The following is a 22003-nucleotide window of genomic DNA, read 5'->3' on the forward strand; positions in this document are numbered from 1 at the left end:
AACGATGCTGAGATAGCTTTGAACACGTGCTCTTTGCTGCTTCCCTAAAGCAGAATTGATTATTGTTAAGTGTTTTGTTAATGTTTTCAGCTGAATAGCACAAATCATTATGTTGTTCAGTTCATGGCTATGATCTTGGAGCTGCTTAACACCTGTGCACTGGGGCCGATCCTCAGTCGCTGTAAACTGGTGTCGGTCCATTGAAATCAAAGGAGCTAGGCCAATTCACTCTAGCAGAGACCTGGCCCTAGGTGATTCATTTTCCTGCTGAAATTCCTGTTCAGAAAATCTTATCTGGGTTGTTGCTTTCAACTCTTCATCGCACGTGTACACAAAAACAAATACACACTCGAATATAGAGACGTTTAGTAGAAGTAGGTCAAAACTGGGACTGCTACAACCAACCCCCTTGATTATGTCAGCTTAATTGTTATTGCAGCCTCTTGTACTTTAAAAGAGGAGCCGGCCTGATCATCCGTTCTCTGTTGGCGTTTCCAGCCTTGGTAGTTGGGCACATCAAACCACACCCTTTGAGCTGTAAATGAAGCGGATTCGATATGGATAATCAGTGGACCAGAAAAATGTTGCCATTCACATTTTTATAAACACATTTAAAAAGTAGGATTCTTTTTATAAAATGTTAATCCAGGGAGTATATATTCCTACTAAAATCATTTCAATATAAAATACAATATTTTAAAAAGTAAAACATGAAACAAAACGGTGTTAGAAGTGAGTAAGAAAAAAAAGAATATAAATATATTCATTGCAGCTCCTTTTAAAGGCTGCAGATGCATCTCTGTTAATATCTTGGAAATAATTCCCTCCAGGTCAAACCATCTCCTCTATTCCGGTCCAGCCACTTCCCACAAGGGAAAATCGTGGTCACTCCAGTAGCTGAATTGGTGATCTCCACCCTCTCCACTAACCAGCCGGTTGCTATGCCACTGTTGTCATGTTCAATCCAGACTTTTTTCAACTCCCCCAACTCCAGGGTTTCCAGGCAAAACCTATTTGTTTTGCCCCGTTCAAAGAGGTTCCGGAACTTCTGCTTGAGAGCACGCTTGCCCGAATCTCCATTTATTCCAAAGACGGTGATAAAGACATTGGCATCAGTCCCAGCTCCTTTTTCAGACCCTGTAACCACAATGACCTCATATTTGACTGGCACCAAGCTCCGGGCTTTGCTGGCAAAACTCTCTATGACCTTAGCACACTCAAAGACTTTGTAGTCACTCCTCTTGTTCCTCAGTGGAATTTTTGCATTGCACTTGAAAAAATATCTGCCAAAGAAAAGTTAACAGTGTGTTAATAATATGGCCTTTTCCTTTGCATTATGAATGCCCAGGTATAATGGGGACAGGTGATTTAGCAATTCACCTACTACTAATGTTTCAACCTTGTATTTAGAATGAGAGGGACATATCCTTGCTTGGGACTTGAACTGAAGATTCTGGGATTTTAAAAAACAGCACTGCTCGGTGTGCTACAGGAAACTCTCTAAAGGACATAGCCAATTATTTTGCAAGTTTGAAATATGTAGCCTCCCTGGAAACATAAATTCCAGTCAGAGAAAGTCAGCACAGCCCTTCAACCTTCCAGTTCTTCTACATTTCAGCATTACCCAGGGTAATACACTCGCCTTTGAATACACCGAGCTGAAACAGCTGGCTTGAGTTATGCAGCATGTGTATGAACCCTTAAACTTTTTCTGAAGTTCAAAAGTCCCGTGGCAGCTGATTTTCCCCAAACCGTAACAATTTCCACTGCCGTCTTGCCCTCAGACAGCCCTGGCCCCACCGTCTAATCACAGTGGAGGAAGCTCATTTTACTTGTGCTTTTACTGGATTTTTTGGCATAGGTGATGCATAATGGAGGCTAAGCCTTCCCCCCAACCCTCCCACCACCATGGCGGAGGGGCAGTAGTGGATTTGGGACCCCCCTTGAAAAGTCTCCTCCCTCCACGGTCCCAGGGCTGGAGGAGCTCTCTCCCCTCTGCGACTCTGTGGCTGAGGTGGGGGGCACAGAGCTTTTCCGGTCTCAGGGATGGGGGAGGAGGGAAGGGGAGGGTGGGAAAGGTTGGAGCCATGGGCGGGGTCACGGACGGAAGGGACAAAACAGGGGAGGGGCTCTGGGCTCGGTGCTCCAGCCAGGGCCAATGGGAGGTGGCTTACAGCAGTGAGTGGGGGTGGGGCTTTGGCCAGAAGAGGCGGGTCCTCAGCTGGAAGAGGTGGGCAGGGGGCTACCCTCCCCAAGAGGAAGCTTCGCCTACCACCCACGTTTGTTGGATATCATGGACTTATTCTGAAGGCTGCTGTAGCTGTAGGTGTGAGCGGCAACCCTGGTAGAACATGAGTGTTCAAATCCCAGGCTTTCAAGCAGCTGGTTTAAATGACTTCAATCTTCCTAAGCTGCACCTTGAGATTTGCCATCTCGTACATGCAACGTAGCAAGGGGAAGGGGCTTTCTAGCTGAACAGCCCCTCCTCGGATTGCCAGGTTGAAAACCTGTTTTGAGGCCGCCATGTTGCAGGTTTAGTGCTACCCTCTGCTAGGCCAGGTACTGCTACAGAGCCCAGGGGAAGATTAGTGAGGGAGTTGTGTAATGACAGGTGTGTTATGCTAGCATATTTAGTTGGGCATTAGGGCTGAAGATCAAAAACAATAGACCGTGCTGCTCCCTATGCCTAGAACATCTTAAAAATCTCTTTCAGGCAGGGTCCTTGAGCCAAATTCTGCTCCAGTGCCAGCAGGTGCAATGTCTGTTGAAGTCACTTTCAAGTCCCACTTTCATAGATTTTCAGGCCAGAAGGGACCATTATGGTCATCATGTCTATCTTCCTGCATTACAGAGGCTACAGAACCTCACACAGTAAATCCTGCATCAAGCCCGTAACTTTTATTTGAGCTGGAGCATTGCTTTTAAAAGGACATCCAGTCTCGATGTAAAGACTTTGAGTGATGGCGAATCCAACATGTCCCTAGTTAACTGAAGTCACTCAACTTATGCCAGCATTGAATGTGGTGCCCTTGTCATCTTATTTGCCTGTCAAGTGTCATGTACACTTACAGAGCTATAAAAATAATATCATCAATGGCTACTATCGGAGAGCCCAGCAGGGCAGGCAGGCTGCTGCTTTTTGATTTAAAACAAAAACAAACAAACAAACAAACGTAGGGACAAGTTTTCAAAGTTAGGTGCATCATCTGTGCTCTCACAAATCAAGGTGAAGTTCAACAATTACCACCATCAATGGGACGACAAGGAAGGGGCCAGAGGTGAGGGAGAACAGGAAAAGAGGGAATATTAAAGTCTGGGCAGGAAGTATGTGTGTCCCCTCTCTCCTCGTTTATAACTCTCAGCTCATCTTGAGCAGACAAAGGAAGCAGCAAGCACTGAAATATATACCAGATGCTGAAAACCCTTCACTCCACTGTGATGCCCCTGGCGATGTACAGGAAGCACATAACATACTCATAAATTACTGTGTGTCTGGTAATCAGCCAGAGGTTTCGACACTGGGATTTTAATGAGGTATTTTATTTGCAATGATGCAAGTCATTTCCACCTGAGTTTCCTCCCTCTCCTGTCCAAACGGCAGCAAGCACTCCCTCAAGGAATTCAGCTGGATTGCATTATGCACGGGTAAAATTAAGACCTGAAGAAAGGGCTGCTTCAGCACCATAGTGTTACCATATTTCTTAAGGTCTTACAACATTTCTAATGCATCTGAAACCACAGAAATATCTGCTCATGTTTGGAAAGGAGTTTTTTACCTGGGAGGGTCCGATGAGAATAAATCCTGAAGCCCTTATTCAGGGGCGGGAATGTACTTCCCAGTGAGAGCTTTTTTAACTCTCTCACAACTGCAGAGTTGCCAGCTCTTGGGATTTTTATTGTGAATTTTGTGATATTCTGAGTTTTCCTTAAAACCTCGACTTGGGGAATTGTCTCATTAGGTGAGAATCTCAGCTTTCTTTCTTTCTTCCTTTCTTTCTTGTAAATTTCTAACCCTCAAAGTTGCAGAGAAAAGCTTGAAAACATGACCCAATTGTATGCTAATGGCTCTAAAACCAAAAGGCAAAGGAAAAGAACCGAAATGTATTATTTAAAATAAAATCATGACTGTTGAGTCAATCTTTTAAATTTGTCTGGGTTTTTTTTGGAGGGGGGAGTGGAGGGGAAATGGGGGCCCTCCACTCATCACTTTTGAACCTGTGGGATAGGCAATACCGAAGGCTTGATCCAGCAATGTGGAGCAGCTGTGGCTAGGTAGGGCTGTGGTTATGGAGAACATGCAAGAAGGCAGGGTTCTGGGCAGAATAGGCTGTGACAGGCTGCAACTTACTGCAGAATCTTGTTGCTGTACTATGTCATTTTAAATAAAAGACTAGAATTGTGCCTTAAAAAGACCTTTGCCCCCCTGTGGGGCCATACTGGTTTCAGTGAGGCTCTTCAGATGCATAATAGCCTCAAGCATGTGGCTGTGATTGCAGGGTCGGGCATTAAGAGCCGCAGGTTTCCCCTGATTGCGAGATGAGAATATGACTGACTGAGTTTTCATTCTGCAAATATTAACATGGCCCTTCTACAGGCTGATTTGATTTAACTGTTGATTAATTTGCTGGAAGAGACACTTAACATCAAAATCTCACGTCAAGGATTTCTTTTTAAACACTAAACTGTCTCAGCAGGAATGAAACCCTTAAAGTTAAATACTTTAAGGTAGTGGAAATATCGCAGAGAAAGGAATCCATTAATAGTTTGGATGTGCTTGCTTAGCTATTTTGGCCCAAGATTGACAGCTATTAGATATTTGCTCTTTGGATGACCATTCTTTTCCTTTTCCTGCCTATTCTCCATGATAGCAGCTCATTAATGCTGCATGAATATAAGGGCTCAGGCTGACGGGGCCAGGGAGTTGAAGTGCTCAGAGGTTAGCCGATCACATGAGATCACCAAGATGATTTGAAGTCTCTTGAAAATTTCCGCCATCTCCAAACCAGAGAATAAAAATATCTTTTGTTTTTTGTGATGGGGCATACTAGGCCTTTGTGGCCTCCTCCTGGAGGCCCCATAACCCTGCCCTAGGAAAGGAGCAGAGAGGGTGGATCCTGGATATGCCTAGCGAGGCTGCATGGAAGCAGCCAATCAGAGCCCAGCAGACTCAGATAAAAGGCACTGCTGGGCCCAAGCAGGTAAGTCCCTGGCTGGAACTAGAGGGGCAAGGTGGGGTGCTCCTCTCTGGCCTCAGGAGCTTACAGGATAGCCAAAGTCTGTTACTGGCTGCATTTGCTTAGCTGGGTTTGCAGGGACAGAGGACATAAGACCTTAATCCTGAGATAAGGGTGAAGCTAAAAGGAGACAGGTAGGAAAAGGCCAAGGAAACAAGTGGCAGTGAATTGAAATTGAGCAATATGTTGTGGCAGTTTGTAGGGTCACTGGGTTGGAACCTGGAGTATTGGGCGGGCCTGGGTTCTGCTGCTGGCTAGAAGTAAAGTGGTGTAAACCCCACAAAGCAGGCAGGACTGAGTTAGGAGCCCAAAGAAAGGGCGGAAGGCACCTACTAAGGGCAGACAGACTGTTTATCTATCAGATGTTATATACCCCAGAAGGTGTTCATCTGGATTTAGTGACTTGGCTTGAGAGCCAAGCCACAGAAGACCTGCCAAGCAAGTCTATCCATACTGCATACAGCAGTAGGAGGTACTGAAGAGGTATGTCTCCCGTTATACTTTTGTAGATGATGCCTGAGGTGTTTTTGGATCCAAGGATTCCTACTGGAACCATCCCACAATGCAAATGGAGTCAAATCTGAGGTTTCTCCCATGTTGAATACTAACATGCCTGAATGTCATTTTCACAAAAGCAGTTTAGAGGCCAATCTATGAAAAGTGGCCCACAGAATCTAAATGACTAGGTCTAGATTTTCCAATGAGTTTAGGAGTGCAGGTTTTTTGTTTTTTTTTTTTTTTTTTTCAAAATACATGTTGGATTTTTTTTGATGTGCATCCATCTGTACATGCAAATACTTTGCACCAGAAACATGGAAACCATGCATGCAAATTAGACTTGTCTGCGGCAACGCCTAAATGTTTTAAATATCTTGCCCTTAGTTTTTAAAACATGCTAAGAATTTTTAAGGCTCAACATGTATGGCTAGGAAAGGTTAACTATGAAGAATCTCAGAAATATGGTTACAATACTATTTAAATCTCCCAGGCCATTCTGCCTTTAGCCTGTGGAGTTCTTTACTGCATGTCTGTTTTGATGAAAGCAACTTACTTGTTGCAAAGTTCCATCTCTGTTATGATTATCTCTCGGACATACCAGTACACATCAGCTTTTGTGGTTGACTTCCTTCCATCTTTGGGACAGTGACCAACACAAATGGCTGCAATATCACCAACATTCTTTGAAGAAAACAGAAATTTGTCTATTGCTCCTCTGCAGGAAACATAGAAGAGTTTCAATTAATGTCCTGGAGACTGGCAATGACTTGTGTCATGTTGACATTAAGTAATTTGCGCGTGGCTATGAAAGATATAAATTTGATTTAACCCATAATTATTTAACACAAAGTATAATTTCCGTATTTAAATTCAGTATTTTTCCTGGTTAGGGTGACACTTTAAATTACTACCACTAGGACTTTGGAGGGTATGTTTGAGCTACTTCACATCCAAAATCAATTTGCCTTGTTATAGGGAAAGCTAAAGATGACTTATTTTCCCCTAAAGCATTCATTTTTTTCTTGACAGATATTGTATCTGTTGTACACCTACTAATCACAGCTGCTTTTAAAACCACTAGTCAAACTACCCCTCCTGCTTTTTAAGCTGTTCTTAAAATGGACTTTTAAGAACAATGTATCTCTGTCAAACATTTGGCCAAGTCTTCTGTTGTGTATCTTGTGTATCTTTAGTAGCTGACTTATTGGATTAGACCAGCGGTTCTCAACCCCAGGCCCAATTAGCACACAGCTGCGGCCCAGCTGTGTGCTAACAAAAATTCAAAATTTGCTGCTCTAGTGTGGCAGAGGGCGGAGCTGGCTGAGGGGGAGAGGGCGTAAGGCAGCCTGCAAGAGTGTTCCTACCAGCAGGGGGCTGGTGAGTGCTGCAGGGGGAAGAGGGGGCAGGAGAGTGGGTCTCTGGGCAGGTTTGGGGGGGGAGCTCTGGGCAATGAGGGGGTTGGGCACTGGAAACTAGGGGTTTCCAGGGGTGCTGCTGCACTCCCAGGTTTTAGGTGGGGCTCCGCTCCTGGCCGGGTGACTTGGGTCTGGCTGCCGGCTGCCTGGCCCAGCGTGGTGGGTTCCAGCCCCACGCTGCAGGATTCCTGGTCTGGCTGCCTGGCCCAACGTGGCAGATCTGGGTCCCAGCTGTCCAGCCCTGTGCCCAGGGCTCCCTGCCTGTTCCCACTCTGTGGAGGCGTCTCTGGGTAGGGGGGTGCTGGACATGGGCGACTGTGTGCGCGGTTTTGCGGGGGGGAGGGGGAGAGAGGGCGCTGTGGTTCTCAACCTGTGGTCTGTGTAATACATTGTGGGCCGTATATGCAGCCCACTATGATAAACAGGTTGAGAACCCCTGGATTGGAGTCTGTCGTGGAGGTTACGGAAGTCACGGATTCCGTGACTTTCCAGGACCTCCATGACTTCTACAGCGGCGGGTGCGGCTGGCCAGGGGGTGGTCGAGCAGCTCAGGCAGCCCCTGGGTCAGCTACGCCAGCTGCCCTGGGGCAGTCTCGGGCCACCCCATCCCCAGCAGCAGCAGTAGGGGTCCTGGGCTGTGTGCCACCGCTGGGCTGTGTGCCACCGCTCCCGCTCCCCAGCAGCTGCAGGTGTCCCAGGTCACACGCCATGCGCCACCCCAGCACCCAAGATTTAGTCAGGGGTGTATGGTACAAGTCATGGACAGGTCACGGGCCATGATTTTTTGTTTACTGACCGTGATCTGTCCATGACTTGAACTATATACCCCTGACTAAAACGTAGCCTTAACTAGTAGTTCATCCAGTTGTCTGCCTCCAACAGTAAACAATGTTTAATACTTCAGAGGAAGGAATCCTAGCCCCATTATACCCCGGCCCACTGTGTGAATAGAGGAGGTTCCTTCCTGACCACCATAGACAATCTGCCTATTCTATGAAATAAGAGAGTTGTTTCTTTTTATTGCAGTCCTATCCTATCCTTCCCCAAACTGTGCCAAACCGCTTCATACCAGGAGCACGACACTGTTTAACAGATAGAGGTTTCCTCGTATCATGGCTGTTTGCTGTTGGGTCACTGATGTTTAAAATAGCTATATACACATTAATGCCATTAATATTAGAGTCCAATTTACTTAAAAGTTTGCCTGCCTTGGAAGGACCTCTCGAGTTCCTGACAGAGAAACACTCCCGCCCTCCACAACAAACTGGCTACTCTAATATTCTTTGTGATCTGTGGGCAGCATACTGTGTACAGTATCCGTAAACAAAAACAACACAACCTATCTCATGCACACTAATAACTAGAGGGGTTTGACCAGTTCTGAGTGTGTTCAGGTGCAGATTTCAAATGTGGAAGAGGGACTCTCATTCATTTCCTCTACATGAAGGTGCCCCCAGCCCGTCTATACACTACACATAATACCATTCATATCTGCAGTATAAAGTTTTCTTTCATCATTTCTCTCTCTTCTTTTCTTGACCCAAGACATAAACCAGAGATCTCTCATTCCTAAACAGGGGTGAAAGTAAGTTAGAGGACTTACCTGTTGCCAGAGTCCTGACAGGGGGCGTGGCCTCAACCAGAAGGGGCGTGGCCTCAACCAGAAGAGGCAGGGCCTTAAATCCCTGGGCCCTTTAAATCTTGATTTAAAGGGCCAGGGCTCCAGCTGTGGTAGTGGCGGCTGGGAGCCCGGGGCCCTTTAAATCACCCCCAAGCTACCGCAGCGGCGCCCCAGGCCCTTTAAATCACTGAGGAGCCCTGGGGGCTCCCGGCTGCCACCGCTGCCCTGGGGCTCTGGCTGAGCTTCAAAGGCCTGGGGCTCCGCTGTGGTAGCAGCTGCCGGAGCCCCTAGCCCTTTACATCCCCACCTGAGCCCTGCTGCCCGAGCCCTGGGGTAGTGGTGGCTGGGCTCCATCGGGGATTTAAAGAACCCCAGGGCTCCAGCTGCTGCTACCACCCCGGCCCTTTAAATGCCCACTGGAGCCCCACCGCTGCTACCCCAGGGCTTTGGCAGCAGGGCTCCGGTGGGGATTTAAAGGGCCGGGGCAGTAGGGGTGGCTGGAGCTCTGGGGCTCTTTAAATCCCTGCCAGAGCCCCCCCCCCCCACCGCTACCCCAGGGCTCGGGCAGCAGGGCTCAGGCAGGGATTTAAAGGGATTGGGGCTCCAGCCACCACTACCGCCCCGGCCCTTTAAATCTCCTCCAGAGCCCCCCCACCCCTGCCCCAGGGCTTCGGCAGCAGGGCTCAGGCGGGGATTTAAAGGGACCCGGGAGGGTAGCAGGAGCTGGAGCTCCAGGGCCCTTTAAATCCCGGCCTGAGCCCTGCTGCCCGAGCCCTGGGGTAGGGGGCTCTGGCGGGGATTTAAAGAGCCCCAGAGCTCCAGCCGACGCTACCACCCCGGCCCTTTAAATCACCGCTGGAGCCCTGCTGCTAAAGCCCTGGGGTAGCGGTGGTGGGGCTCCGGCGGGCATTTAAAGGGCCAGGGTGGTAGCGTCGGCTGGAGCCCTGGGCCCTTTAATCACTCAGGAGCCCTGGGGGCTCACGGCTGCCACCGCTACCCTGGGGCTCTGGGCTCTGGCAGAGCTTTAAAGGGCCTGGGGCTCCGCTGTGGTAGCAGCTGCCGGAGCGTACCGGCTTACTTTCACCTCTGTTCCTAAACCAAAGATTTGGAATGTCAGATCAGATCTAAACAGCACTGATAACATTTAGCCTGGAATTATTTTTACTCTCTTCCACCACAGCAACCTACTGTCAGAGATGTTAAAAACACCTCTCTCTCAGATGAGTTCTTCCACAGCTCCTCCCAGCTGAGCCTGTTGGGGTTCCCTTTAGGCTCATCCGGCAAACCCCTGAAGTATCAGGACCCTTGTTTAAGATTTGAAGGACATGCGCATACATACATGTATGAGTCCAATCCCCAGATGGACATTTCTGCTCATTCTTAAACTTGGACTCCTGAGGCAAATGTTACTTCTTTCTTCCACTTTACTGCCCGCTCTTTGTATCTTTCGGAAAGGAAAGTAAGAAATGGTCTGACACTCCTAATGCTGCTCCATGAATCGTCCAGAGGGAAGGAGGAGGGGCCTTTGTAAGAGAGACACAGCTGGTGACATTCCCTTCCTGTTCACCCATCAAGGCCTATCTCACCTACCTTGTAAATTTCCTTTTTTTGGAGGCGTTTTCCAGAAGGAATTCTTTTGAGCGTCCCTTCTTTCCTTCTAAGATGATCCAGATGTTTTCCTTGGTTTCTGCATCCTCTGTGTCACTCGTCACTGTGACAATTTCATAAGCTTCCAAGGCAAAATTAAAGCACAAAATTAAATAGCCAGAGCAGATGCAATCAATGACAATGGCCAGACAGACTTGTCTATTGGACTGTCACTATGGCCTTCAGATAATGGAAACTTTGCCATTGTCTGCTGTGGGGCCAACATTTCACCCCAGGGAAGGAATAAACAGAAAAGGCTTAGGCTGATCAATGAGCAACAGTGCCTGGGGCTATTCATAGATTCATAGATACTAAGGTCAGAAGGAACCATTCTGATCATCTAGTCCGACCTCCTGCACAACGCAGGCCACAGAATCTCACCCATCCACTCCTACGAAAAACCTCACCTATGTCTGAGCTATTGAAGTCCTCAAATCATGGTTTAAAGACTTCAAGGAGCAGAAAATCCTCCCTCAAGTGACCCGTGCCCCATGCTACAGAGGAAGGCAAAAAACCTCCAGGGCCTCTTCCAATCTGCCCTGGAGGAAAATTCCTTCCTGACCCCAAATATGGCAATCAGCTAAACCCTGAGCATAAGGGCAAGATTCACCAGCCAGATACTACAGAAAACTCTTTCCTGGGTAACTCAGATCCCATCCATCTAATATCCCATCTCAGGGGATTAGTCCTATTTACCCTGAATATTTAAAGATCAATTAATTACCAAAATCACATTATCCCATCATACCATCTCCTCCATAAACTTATCAAGTAGAATCTCAAAGCCAGATGGATCTTTTGCCTCTACTGCTTCCCTTGGGAGGCTATTCCAAAACTTCACTCCTCTGATGGTTAGAAACCTTCGTCTAATTTCAAGTCTAAACTTCCCGTTTATATCCATTTGTTCTTGTGTCCACATTGGTGCTGAGCTGAAATAATTCCTCTCCCTCTCCTGTATTTATACCTCTGATATATTTATAGAGAGCAATCATATCTCCCCTCAAGCTTCTTTTAGTTAGGCTAAACAAGCCAAGCTCCTTAAGTCTCCTTTCATAAGACAAGTTTTCCATTCCTCTTGAGTGGCTCTCCTCTTTCAGAGAACTCAAAGGGCAGTTGTAAGCAGCTGTCCCTCTGCCCCGATGGCAGGTGTGCTGCAGTGGTTGATATTATTCCCTCTCTGGCATAACATGGCTATGAGGCCACTAGGAAGGTTAGTGAGGAGACAGAGGCTGCTGTACATTCAGTATGCTGATGACATCTGTGTCTCCATCACCTGGCCGGAGCAGTGGGACGAATAATCTTGTGCCTAGATGACAGAGTGGCTTGGATGAGAGCTAACTGGAGGCAATTCCATCAAGACTGAGACCCTATGTTGGTTGGTCGTGGAAGCAGCTGAGGAACTGGCAGAATTTATATGGACACCCCTCACTGGGGGAGTGCAACCACCATTTGTGAAACAGGTGTGCACTTCATGTGTGTATACGGGGGCGGGGTATTAGGCCGTGGGAAGCTCCTACATGCCCAGGCAGTGGCTGTAGCCAAGAGTGCTCTCTTCCATCTATGCCTGGCAAAACGACTTACAACCTTCTCTCTCCCGTGGGAATCCTCTCTCAATTATCTATTCCTTGACCACCTCATAATTAAACTGCTGTAAGGTGCTCCACATGGGGTTATACCTTGGGACCAGGAAGCAGCAGCTAGTGCATAATGCCGTAGCCTGCTTATTAAGGGGAGTTACACATCGGGAGCACTTTAGATCAGTGTTCTGTAATCTGCACTGGCTTTCATAAGCTTCCAGGTAGAATTCAGGTTGGTTTTAAACTATAAAGCCCTAACTAATTTTGGACTTGGTACCATGAGAGATCACCTCTGAATCTGTCATAAGCAGCCATGGATGAGATCAACAGAGGCGCCTTCAATACAAACAAGAAGGAGCTGCTGACAAGGCATTCTCTAGGAGGGTTCCATAATTTTGGAACTTGCTCCCTCACTGGTCTGCCAGAGCTTGGATTTGTTAACTTCCTGAGCATGCTTCAAAGCTCATCTTCCCTCCACCCCCTTGTACTTTGTTTAGTCTGCTGAGGAGGGGATGGATTGAGATGGGTGTATTTTTGAGGAGAGTGTATTTTTATATTGTAACTTGTATTGTATTCCATTCTGGTTTAAAAACATAAGAATGGCCATACTAGGTCAGACCAATGTTCCATCTTCTAGTCCAGTATCCTGCCTTCCGACACTGGCCAATGCCAGGTGCTTCACAGGGAATGAGCAGAACGGGGCAATTATCAAGTGATCGCTCCTCTGTTGTCCAGCCCCAGTTTCTGGCAGTCAGAGGTTTAGGACACCCAGATTATAGGATTGCATCCTTGACCATCTTGGTTAAGGCCATTGATGAACCTATCCGCCAAGAACTTATCTAATTAATTTTTGACCCGTTACATTTTAGGGCTTCACAACATCCCCTGGCAATGAGTTTCACAGGTTGACTGCATTGTGTGAAGATCTTCCTTATATTTGTGTTAAACCTGCTGCCTATGAATTTCATTGGGTGACCCCTTGTTCTTGTGTTATGTGAAGGGGTAAATAACACTTCCTTATTCACTTTCTCTACACCATTAATGATTTTAGAGACCTTTTTCACATTCCCCCTTCATCATCTCTTTTCTAAGATGAACACTGTCTTTTTAATTACTCCTCATATGGAAGCTGTTCCATACCCCCTAATCACTTTTGTTGCTCTTCTCTGCAGTTTTTTCCAATTTCCATATCTTTTTTTTGAGCTGGGGCAACCAGAAATGCACACAGTATTCAAGGTGTGGGTGTACCATGGAGTTATATAGTGGCATTATGATATTTTCTGTCTTATTATCTATCCCTTTCCTCATGGTTCCTAACATTCTGTTCCCTTTTTTTTTCACTGCTGCTGTACATTGAGCAGATGTTTTCAGAGAACTATCCACAGTGACTCCAAGATCTCTCTCTGGAGTGTTCACAGCTAATTTAGACCTCATTGTTTTCTATGTATAGCTGGGATCATGTACTCTACTGTGGATTACTTTGCATTTATCACCATTGAATTTCATCTGCCATTTTGTTGCCCAGTCACCTATTTTGTGACATCCTTCGGTAAATCTTTGCAGTCAGCTTTGGACTTAACTATCTTGAGTAACTTTGTATCATCTGCACCTCCTCACTGTTTACCCCCCTTTCCATTTCATCTCTGAATATGTTGACCAGCAGAGATTCCAGTATAGATCTTTGGAGGACATCACTATTGACCTTTCCATTCTGGAAACTGACCATTTATTCCTATCCTTTTTTCCCTGTCTCTTAACCAGTTACCAATCCATGAGAGGACTTCCCCTCTTATCTCATGACTGCTTACTTTGCTTAAGAGCCTTGAACTTATAAGTACCTTAGATCGACAGATGGCATATTATGCAAGGGTGTCCAATTGAATGGAGAGAGTTGAATTAAGATGAAGGATTTGTTAGGGTGTGTCTACACTTGGAGCTGGGGGTGTAATGCCCATCTGCAGAGCTAGCATGGGTTTGTCTCCTCATCAAGCTAATGCATTAAAATAGAGTGTAGCTACAGCAGCACACGTGGTGGGAGAGGCTAGCTGTCACAAGGATGTGCCTACATCTCAGATCTGTCTGTACTTGAGGCAGCTAGCCGCTCCCATCACCACAGCTGCACTCTGTTATTAGCATGTTAGCTCGATCAAAGCTAGCACGGGTATGTCTCATCGAGCTGGGAATCGCAGCCCAAGCTCCAAATGCAGATATACCTTGGGTGACATGATATAAATTGTCCAAGCTCTTCAGGGCAGGGACCTGTGACATGCCTGGCACTTTTCTTGGAGCTATTAAAAATAATGCTTTCTCCCTCACCACTTTGTAAACCAGTTTGTAAATTCACTGACATCAGTGGAGTTACCTTGGTGTCCAATCAGGAATAACTCAGAGCAGAATCAAGGCTATGGGGTTTTAAACCCTACAGTCAAGCTTGCAGCCCCAAGGCAGCTGGGGCAATGTTACCTGTAAGCCTTTGGAAACTGAATTTATTTTCCACCTCAAAGATTCAAGCCCATTATTTCTAATGAGGACATAACCTTGTAGCAGCTCTGCATATTGCCAGCATCAACAGATGCATATGGTGCCATCTTCACTTTCAGCCTACAGTGAGACTCAGTGTGCTTCCCCCTCATAAATCTTCTCCCATAAAACCATGGGGCTGTGTTTCTACAGGCACTGAGGTAAACTAATCCTGAGAAGTACCAAGTGACGGTCCGGTGACACTCAGTGAGCTGTAGCTCACGAAAGCTTATGCTCTAATAAATTTGTTAGTCTCTAAGGTGCCACCAGTACTCCTTTTCTTTCAGCTGAGTGGTTTCAATAGCTCCAGACATCCGATGACTCTCAGAGAAAGTCTCCAACTTACATGTGTGCTCCTTCAGTTCCAGGATGTCATTATTGGCACAAGCCAGTTCTCTTATGAGCTGACCATCATCTTCGCCTTTTGCCAGCCAGCGATCACACTGGAAACGGAAAGTCTTATCCAGGGTGGCGTCTTTCACTTCGATGAATTCCAAGTGCCAGCCAGGTGCAACTCCTTTTTGGTGAAAAAGAACAAATATATAATGCTTGGGTAGGTGACATACCCATCACCAGAAGGAACCTGTGGGCACTGAAAAGGTATATCCTTTGTTTAGAAAGGGCCATAAGTGGGCCCAGTGTTGTACATAGGCAGAGAAGGCAAGGTCGCTCCCCTGTGGAGCTTATCCTATAAGAACCACATTCTGATCCTCTTACTCTGGCTGGGTGGCACCTTCCCTCTTGACTGGATTCATTGGTTTCTAAAAAGGAATAAGGGATCAAAATCTGGGCCTATATTAAAACAGCAGCAGCACAGAACTAAGGGTGGCATGTTATGGTGAGTTCTGTAGGGATCTGCTCTGATGCCACGAAAGCTATGTCCGGTACTGAGAATGGGAGGATGGGGTCATCACAGCCTGGAATATTTTCAAAGGGGGGGCCCAGCAAAAGAAGTTTGAGAACCTCTGCTCTAGAGCAACCCTGCAACCTAATTCCCTCTTCCCACCCTGATCCCACTGTCTGGGGATCTCTGGGGCTGTAGATGCCAGGGCTGACTTCATCTCTAAATGTGCATGGTTTGCTTTACGCTTGTAACAGACCTGTTCCTTGAAGACCTAAAACTGATGCCAACAGGAGCACAGAAGGGATCAGGCTGGGATCAGGCCAAGCTGCACTGTATGAAAGCCTAGAGGGACTTTATTGACTTTGTTGGGGATGAACTTAGACCAATGTGTTTGTTGTCTCTGCTGCAGTTTTATAAGATATTAAGTACTAAGTGACTGACCAGTCACTGCTTTTTTTTGTACAACCTTAGTCTTAAGAATAGTCCCGGTTCACTGCTGTGCCTTTATCAAACATGCTTTTTTTCCTGATCACCGTAACAAGTGTTGATTATCCAGATCAATGTTTTTAACAAAAGGTACTTAATTCCGAGCCTGTTCTGCTGTCACTGAGATCCCCAGCAGCAAACCTGTCCTAATAAAACCCACGGCTATGACACGTAGGCTTCCTGCATGGTCCCACTGCTGGAAGTGACATTTTCAATAGCAAGCAAAACATTACAAATGTAATTGGAGGAGGAGGAGGAGAAGAGCTTTGGGGAAAACAGAATCCCTTTTCTGGCTTGACTCTGGCAGTTGTACAATTTAGTATCATGTAGGGAGACGTATTATCTCCTCCAAGCATCCTTAGCCACAAGGAGCAGTTCAGTTCTTCCATCTGTTTTCTGTTCGTGGTGTTGCTGGAGTTGGCAAGTGTGAAAAGATGGCCCCAGCCCCATAGACTAATTAGTCATATCTATTGTCTGCAGACACAGATCCTTTACAGTTGTATGAGAAAAATCCAGTTATAAGCTCCCCTTCCCAATTATTGAGACCTCCCTTACTGCTGGGCAGAACCAGAGATGACGCGTGGGTGGGAGGTGAGGATCCCAGATTTTTGTCAGGGTTTGCTGGCCCCACTTGGTCTGCCCCTGGGGAGAGGCAGCAGCAAATAGGTGGGAGCTGCAGGGAGAGCCACTGCTTTTGCTGTTGCCTCTCCCCACGGAGCTTGGGGCTAACACCTAGGAGTTGCAGAGAGGGGCTGCTGAATGTAAGAGGGAAGGTGTCTCAGGAGTGGGTGACTCAAGCTCTTGGGGAGGGAGCTGAACCTTTAAATTGTGCCCCCCCACTCTCATGTCAGTCCCTCCTCCCCTGGTCCCTCCGCTGCAGGGCAGAAACCCCGAGTCTGGTAGGCAGAGGTGTGTGTGTGTGTGGGGGGGGGGGGAGGGGGGCTCTGCAAACTGTACTTTAACTGTAAAAGAGCCACATGTGGCTCCCAAGCCGTGGTTTGGCCATCCCTGAATGATAACATCTGCAATTACTAGTACTTGAGACAGATTTCAAAAAATCCACTTCAGGTAGTAAAATGACTGTTTTAGGGGGTCAAGAAGCAATTGTGTTCCCCATTCCCTCACTGCAGCATTGCACAATTTGCTGGGTGCACTATGGCTTTCTTTTAGTCTTCCTCTAAAACATTAGATACTGTCCACTGCCAGCACTAGATCTGATAATGCATTCCCATCCACGTGGCCCTGCTACACTATTCCTGCTTATCTGCCCACCAAGCACTCTATTTGACCATATCAGGCATCATCTGTAAAATGGGACAATACAAATAAACCATATTGATTGGAAATGCAAAACAAATGTATGAGTCATCAGGGTGGGGAGAGACAGGCTGGTAGATGAGGTGCCATCTCTTGCCAAGGCTAAAGGAGTCAGCTGAACACTCACAAACTCATAGCTGGAAACCAGACCAGCACACCTGTATGTTAGTATTGTTCAAGAGACTTGTAAAAATGTCTTTAGTGTTTAGTCTCCATAAAGGCTTATAAATTGCTGCATGTTTTAATCTTACTTGTAATGTCTGTATCCCGTGCTATAAGGTGATATACAAATTTTTTGCTTTATAACTGTAAAAAATGCTTGCTGCGAACTTGTGAACCCAAGCAGGAGGAGGGTCCCCACACTCATCAAGAAAAGCCTATCAAACCTAAGTGGGCCACTGTGAAGCATCACAATACAAAGACTGAGCAAATGGCCCTCTCACAGGATAATACGATACTACATGAAGGAAGCTCGTTCCATCAGCTGGAATTCTGGAAGAAGGGAACAAAGACCGCTCACATGAAAATTCTATATCTCTTTGCTGTTTGGATTCTCACAGAGCTGGAGCTAGGAAACAGAAGCAGAGAGCCCCTGGCTCAACCTGGGCTAGCCCTAAAAGACATTCAGTGCAGACAGATTACTACAACTCTATCACCTTTTGGGACCATAAACTGTAACTCAATTGTGTATATACGTTGCCTGTTTAAATATGTAAATAACTCTCTCATTTCTTTTTCCCAGTTAATAAATTCTTAGTTAGTTAGTTTTTACTATAGGATTGGCTACAAGTGTTGTTGTCTTTGGTGTGAGAGCTGAGGTACAAATTGACCTGGGGTAAGTGACTGGTCAGTTGGAACTGGCAATAACATGAATATTTTGTGACCTTTGGTGTAAGTGACCATTCATCACTAAGTCCAGCTTGCCTAGATGGCAAGATAGATTGGAATGCCCAAGGGGGTCTGTCTGTGACCACCTGGTAAGACTGTTCCAATACTTAGGAGTTCACATTTGTTATGGGGCTGGTGAAATCTAATAATAGAACATACCACCAGTCTGGGGGGTCTACCCCGCTTTTGACAGTCTGCCCTGAGGCGTGAACCACTCCAGACAGTATATCAGCGAGATATTTCCTTTATATGCTTTTATTTAGCATTTTTCAGCAGTGGATCTCAAAGTGCTTTCCAAAGGAAGTCCGTATCAAGAACAAAGATCATGCCAAACCAACCTAATTTCCTTCTTTGACAGGGCTACTGGCTAGTAGATAGGTGGGAAGTAGTAGATGTGCTATATCTTGATTTTAGTAAGGGTTTTGACAGTCCCAAATGGCATTCGCATAAGCAAAATAGGGAAATGTCTAGATGGAATTACTACAAAGTGGATGCACAACTGGTTGAAAGACTGTATTCAAATAAGAGTTATCAATGGTTTGCTGTCAAACTGGGAGGTGTATCTAGCAGGGTTCTGCAGGGGTCTGCCCTGGGTCTGATATTATTCAATATTTTCATTAATAACTTGGATAAATGGAGTAGAGGGTATGCTTATAAAACTTGCAAATGACACCAAGCTGGGAGGGATTGCAAGCTCTTTGGAGCACAGGATTAGAATTCAAAATGACCTTGACAAATTGGAGAATTGGTCTGAAATCAAGATGAAATTCAATAAAGACAAGTACAAAGTACTTAACTTAGGAAGGAAAAAATCAAATGCACAACTACAAAATGGGGAATAACTGGGTAGGTGGTTGTGCTGCTGAAAAGGATCTGGGGGTTAGAGTGGATCACAAATTGAATATGAGTCAACAATGTGGATGCAGCTGTGAAAAAGGCTAATATCAGTCTGTGGTATATTAATTAAAGTGTCCTGGGAGGTAACTGTCCTGCTTCATTTGGCACTGATGAGACCTCAACTGGAGTACTGTGTCCAATTCTGGATGTCACACATTAGAAAGGATGTGGACAAACTGTAGAGAGGAGGAGCAACAAACTCAGAGGAGAGCAACACAAATGATAAAAGGTTTAGAGGAAAGGCTAAAAAAACTGGGCATGTTTAGTTTTGAGAAAAGAAGGAGGGAGGATAGGACCTGATAACAGTCTTCCAATCTGTTCAGGGTTGTTCATCAATTGTTCTCCATGTCCATGGAAGGTAGGATAAGAAATAATGGGCTTAATCTGCAGCAGGGGTGATTTTTGTTAGATATTAGGGAAATTTTTCTAACTATCATGGTAGTAATCTCTGGAACAGGCTTCCACGGGAGGTTATGGAATCCCCATCACTGGAGGTTTTTATAAACAGGTTTGACAAACACCTCTCAAGGATGGTCTAGGTTTACTTGGTCCTGCCACAATGAGGGGGCTGGACCTGGTGACTTCAAGGTCCCATCTAGCCCTGCATTTCTATGATTCTACGATCCCCAGTTTACAGATGGGGAAACTGAGGCACAGGGAGGTGAAAGATATGCCTAATATCATCCAACAGGCTAGTGACAGAGCTAGGAATAGAACAGTCTTGTATATTTCACTTCATTTGTGTTCTGTTGTGGTAAATGGGCCTACAAACTTACCCTATTTGTGACCTCAATTGTAAAACTGGAGTGGAAAGATCATAAAATGTCACAATAAATTATAATAACCAATGTTGACGGGAAAAGGTGATAAAGCAAGACAGAGACTCAATGAGTCCAAACAAAAAGGCTTACTGATATAACTCAAGGACTGTGTTAAGATCATACCTGGTAAACAAGAAAAGTTTGGAAATGGAAAGCAATAAACCAAAATTGGTACATCAGAATTTAGGCTTAACTGATGGACAAAATAATGAGGGTATAGTCTATTCCACCCATCATTCCCTTTTTGGGGTCCTCAAATAAGAAACTATGGGGAGTTTTCACCCCCCGGTGTGTTCTTTTCTTTCTTCACTTTATTTATTCTCTTTCCTATCCCTCACCTTTTTCCTTCTTTGTAATAAGAGTCTGGCTTAGCTGGCCAGGTCTGTATAGCTTGAAGCCCAGCTGCAGTAAGCCGGTGACCAGAAATAGGCAGTTAAATGCGGTGCCCTAAACAGCCGGCTGCTGGTACAAGTTTGCCAGGTCTCGGAGTGGCTGACAGAATTCTATGCTGTGCTTGTGTTTCTCCAGCAGTGAGGTTACAAGCGAGAGTCAACACCAGAGACAGAAACAGCATTGCCTATCTTTGTTCTTTTCTCTTCCCTTCTTTGTGTGTTTGTCTTGCTGGCTTCTAGGAAACAGAATCAGACTTTAACAGCAACAACAACTCCTGCCCGTCTCAACTGACTTATTTCCCCAAAGGACAGTTATGACCCTCGTTGGTAGCCTCTAAGAGACTGCCAGACAGGATAGTTTCCTTCTAAAGACTGCCTACAGGGAAAGGGAACAAGGGATGCTGTTACGCCTCATTCAATACTTTACATTTCAAATGCTTTAACTGTTTTCCCTTCTTTTCTGCATCATTAATAAAAGGCTAACAGGATTTTTAATGGCGTGCTTCAGAGTCTTTCCAGTTGATATGCCAGACAAGCTCGCACTTGTAACGCCAACAGACCCTGGTTGTCATCAGCCGGGATCAAACCTGGGATCTCTGGAGCTTAACACATAAGCCTCGACTGCATGAGAAGACGTGTCTCTTAGCCAAGGCTGTAGCAGATTCATCAATCTCTAGCTCGGGGTGGACAAACTTTTTGGCCTGAGGGCCACATCGGGGAATAGAAATTGTATGGCAGGCCATGAATGCTCACAAAATTGGGGTTGGAGCATGGGAGGGGGTGAGGGCTCTGGCAGGGGGTGCGGGCTCTGGGGTGGGGCTGGGGATAAAGAGTTTGGGGTGTAGGAGGGTGCTCTGGGCTGGGACCGAGAGGTACGGAGGGCAGGAGGGGGATCAGAGCTGGGGTGGGGGTGCAGGAAGGGGTGCAGGTTTCAGCTGGGAGTGCGGGCTCTGGGGTGGGGATGGGGCTGAGAGGTTTGGGGTGCAGGAGGGTGCTCCCGGCTGGGATTGAGGAGAGAGGGAGAGAATTCTGATACTACCATAATGAACTAAGTTTGATAGACATGAGTAACCATGTAATATTATTATGTGACCCTTGTCCTACCTTCCCCAATATTATTTGCTTAAATAATTTTTTGTATCCTGTCTAAAACTGTGAGCTCTTTGGGGAAGGATGATTGTCTTCTATTTGTTCTCTAAAGCCCACAGCACATGTTTGTGATAGACAGATACAAGGAAGGGGCCTTTTCCCCCAGCTGTGAATAAAGCGGATGAACTGCGACAACTCTTATTGAAATAGGAGCTCAGTGCGTTCACCCACTTCCATGTGATGAGTCTCAAGATACATTCAAGCAGGCTGATTTTAAAAAGGCAGGGAACAAAACTGGGCACTGGATTCACAGAACACGTGGATAACCATCAAGAGTTCACTAAAGAGCTTCAGAAAAGACTTTTGGCGTTTGAAACTTAAATCTTTAGTAAGTGCACAGAGAGTCCTTCATTTTCTTTTCATAATGTATTCTTTTATTATGGTCTGAAAGGACTGGAATTGGGTTGGTGCCTACATACTACAGTGATGGAGCCTTCAGAATTGTGATATATAGTGAGCGCAAGTTCTAGGCAATGGAAGACCTACAGTAGTAGGACCATAGCTTATAAGTTCTTTTAAGGACCATCAGGTATAGTCAGAAAGAAGGTATTCTCCAGTTGTGTCTATCTCAACAAAGGTGGATGGGATTCATTGTCTTGTGGAAGAGTCACCAAAAAGAAGTGGTGGAAGCACTTGGGATATTTAAAATAAGATCAGATAACACGCTACTAAATATTATGTAGGGCACAATCCTGTT

General features: G+C 45.9%; 1 protein-coding gene across 2 annotated transcripts in view; it reads right to left on the bottom strand.

The window, feature by feature from the left end:
- Window positions 1-456: 456 nt before the first annotated feature.
- The window catches only part of LOXHD1 (lipoxygenase homology PLAT domains 1), a 299746-nt gene continuing 278199 nt past the window's right edge, over window positions 457-22003 (bottom strand). The window contains exons 41-44 of one of the 2 annotated variants that reach the window (XM_043514533.1): window positions 14859-15029; window positions 10359-10497; window positions 6286-6447; window positions 457-1283 (exon numbers count right to left, since the gene is read on the bottom strand). In XM_043514533.1, the coding sequence (XP_043370468.1) occupies window positions 803-1283; window positions 6286-6447; window positions 10359-10497; window positions 14859-15029 (953 nt within the window). In that variant the 3' untranslated portion in view covers window positions 457-802. The remainder of the gene's footprint in view (window positions 1284-6285; window positions 6448-10358; window positions 10498-14858; window positions 15030-22003) is intronic. The other variant, XM_043514532.1, reaches the window with a different exon arrangement.

This window comes from Dermochelys coriacea, chromosome 5, assembly GCF_009764565.3.
Source record: "Dermochelys coriacea isolate rDerCor1 chromosome 5, rDerCor1.pri.v4, whole genome shotgun sequence".
Taxonomy (NCBI): Eukaryota; Metazoa; Chordata; order Testudines; family Dermochelyidae; genus Dermochelys; species Dermochelys coriacea.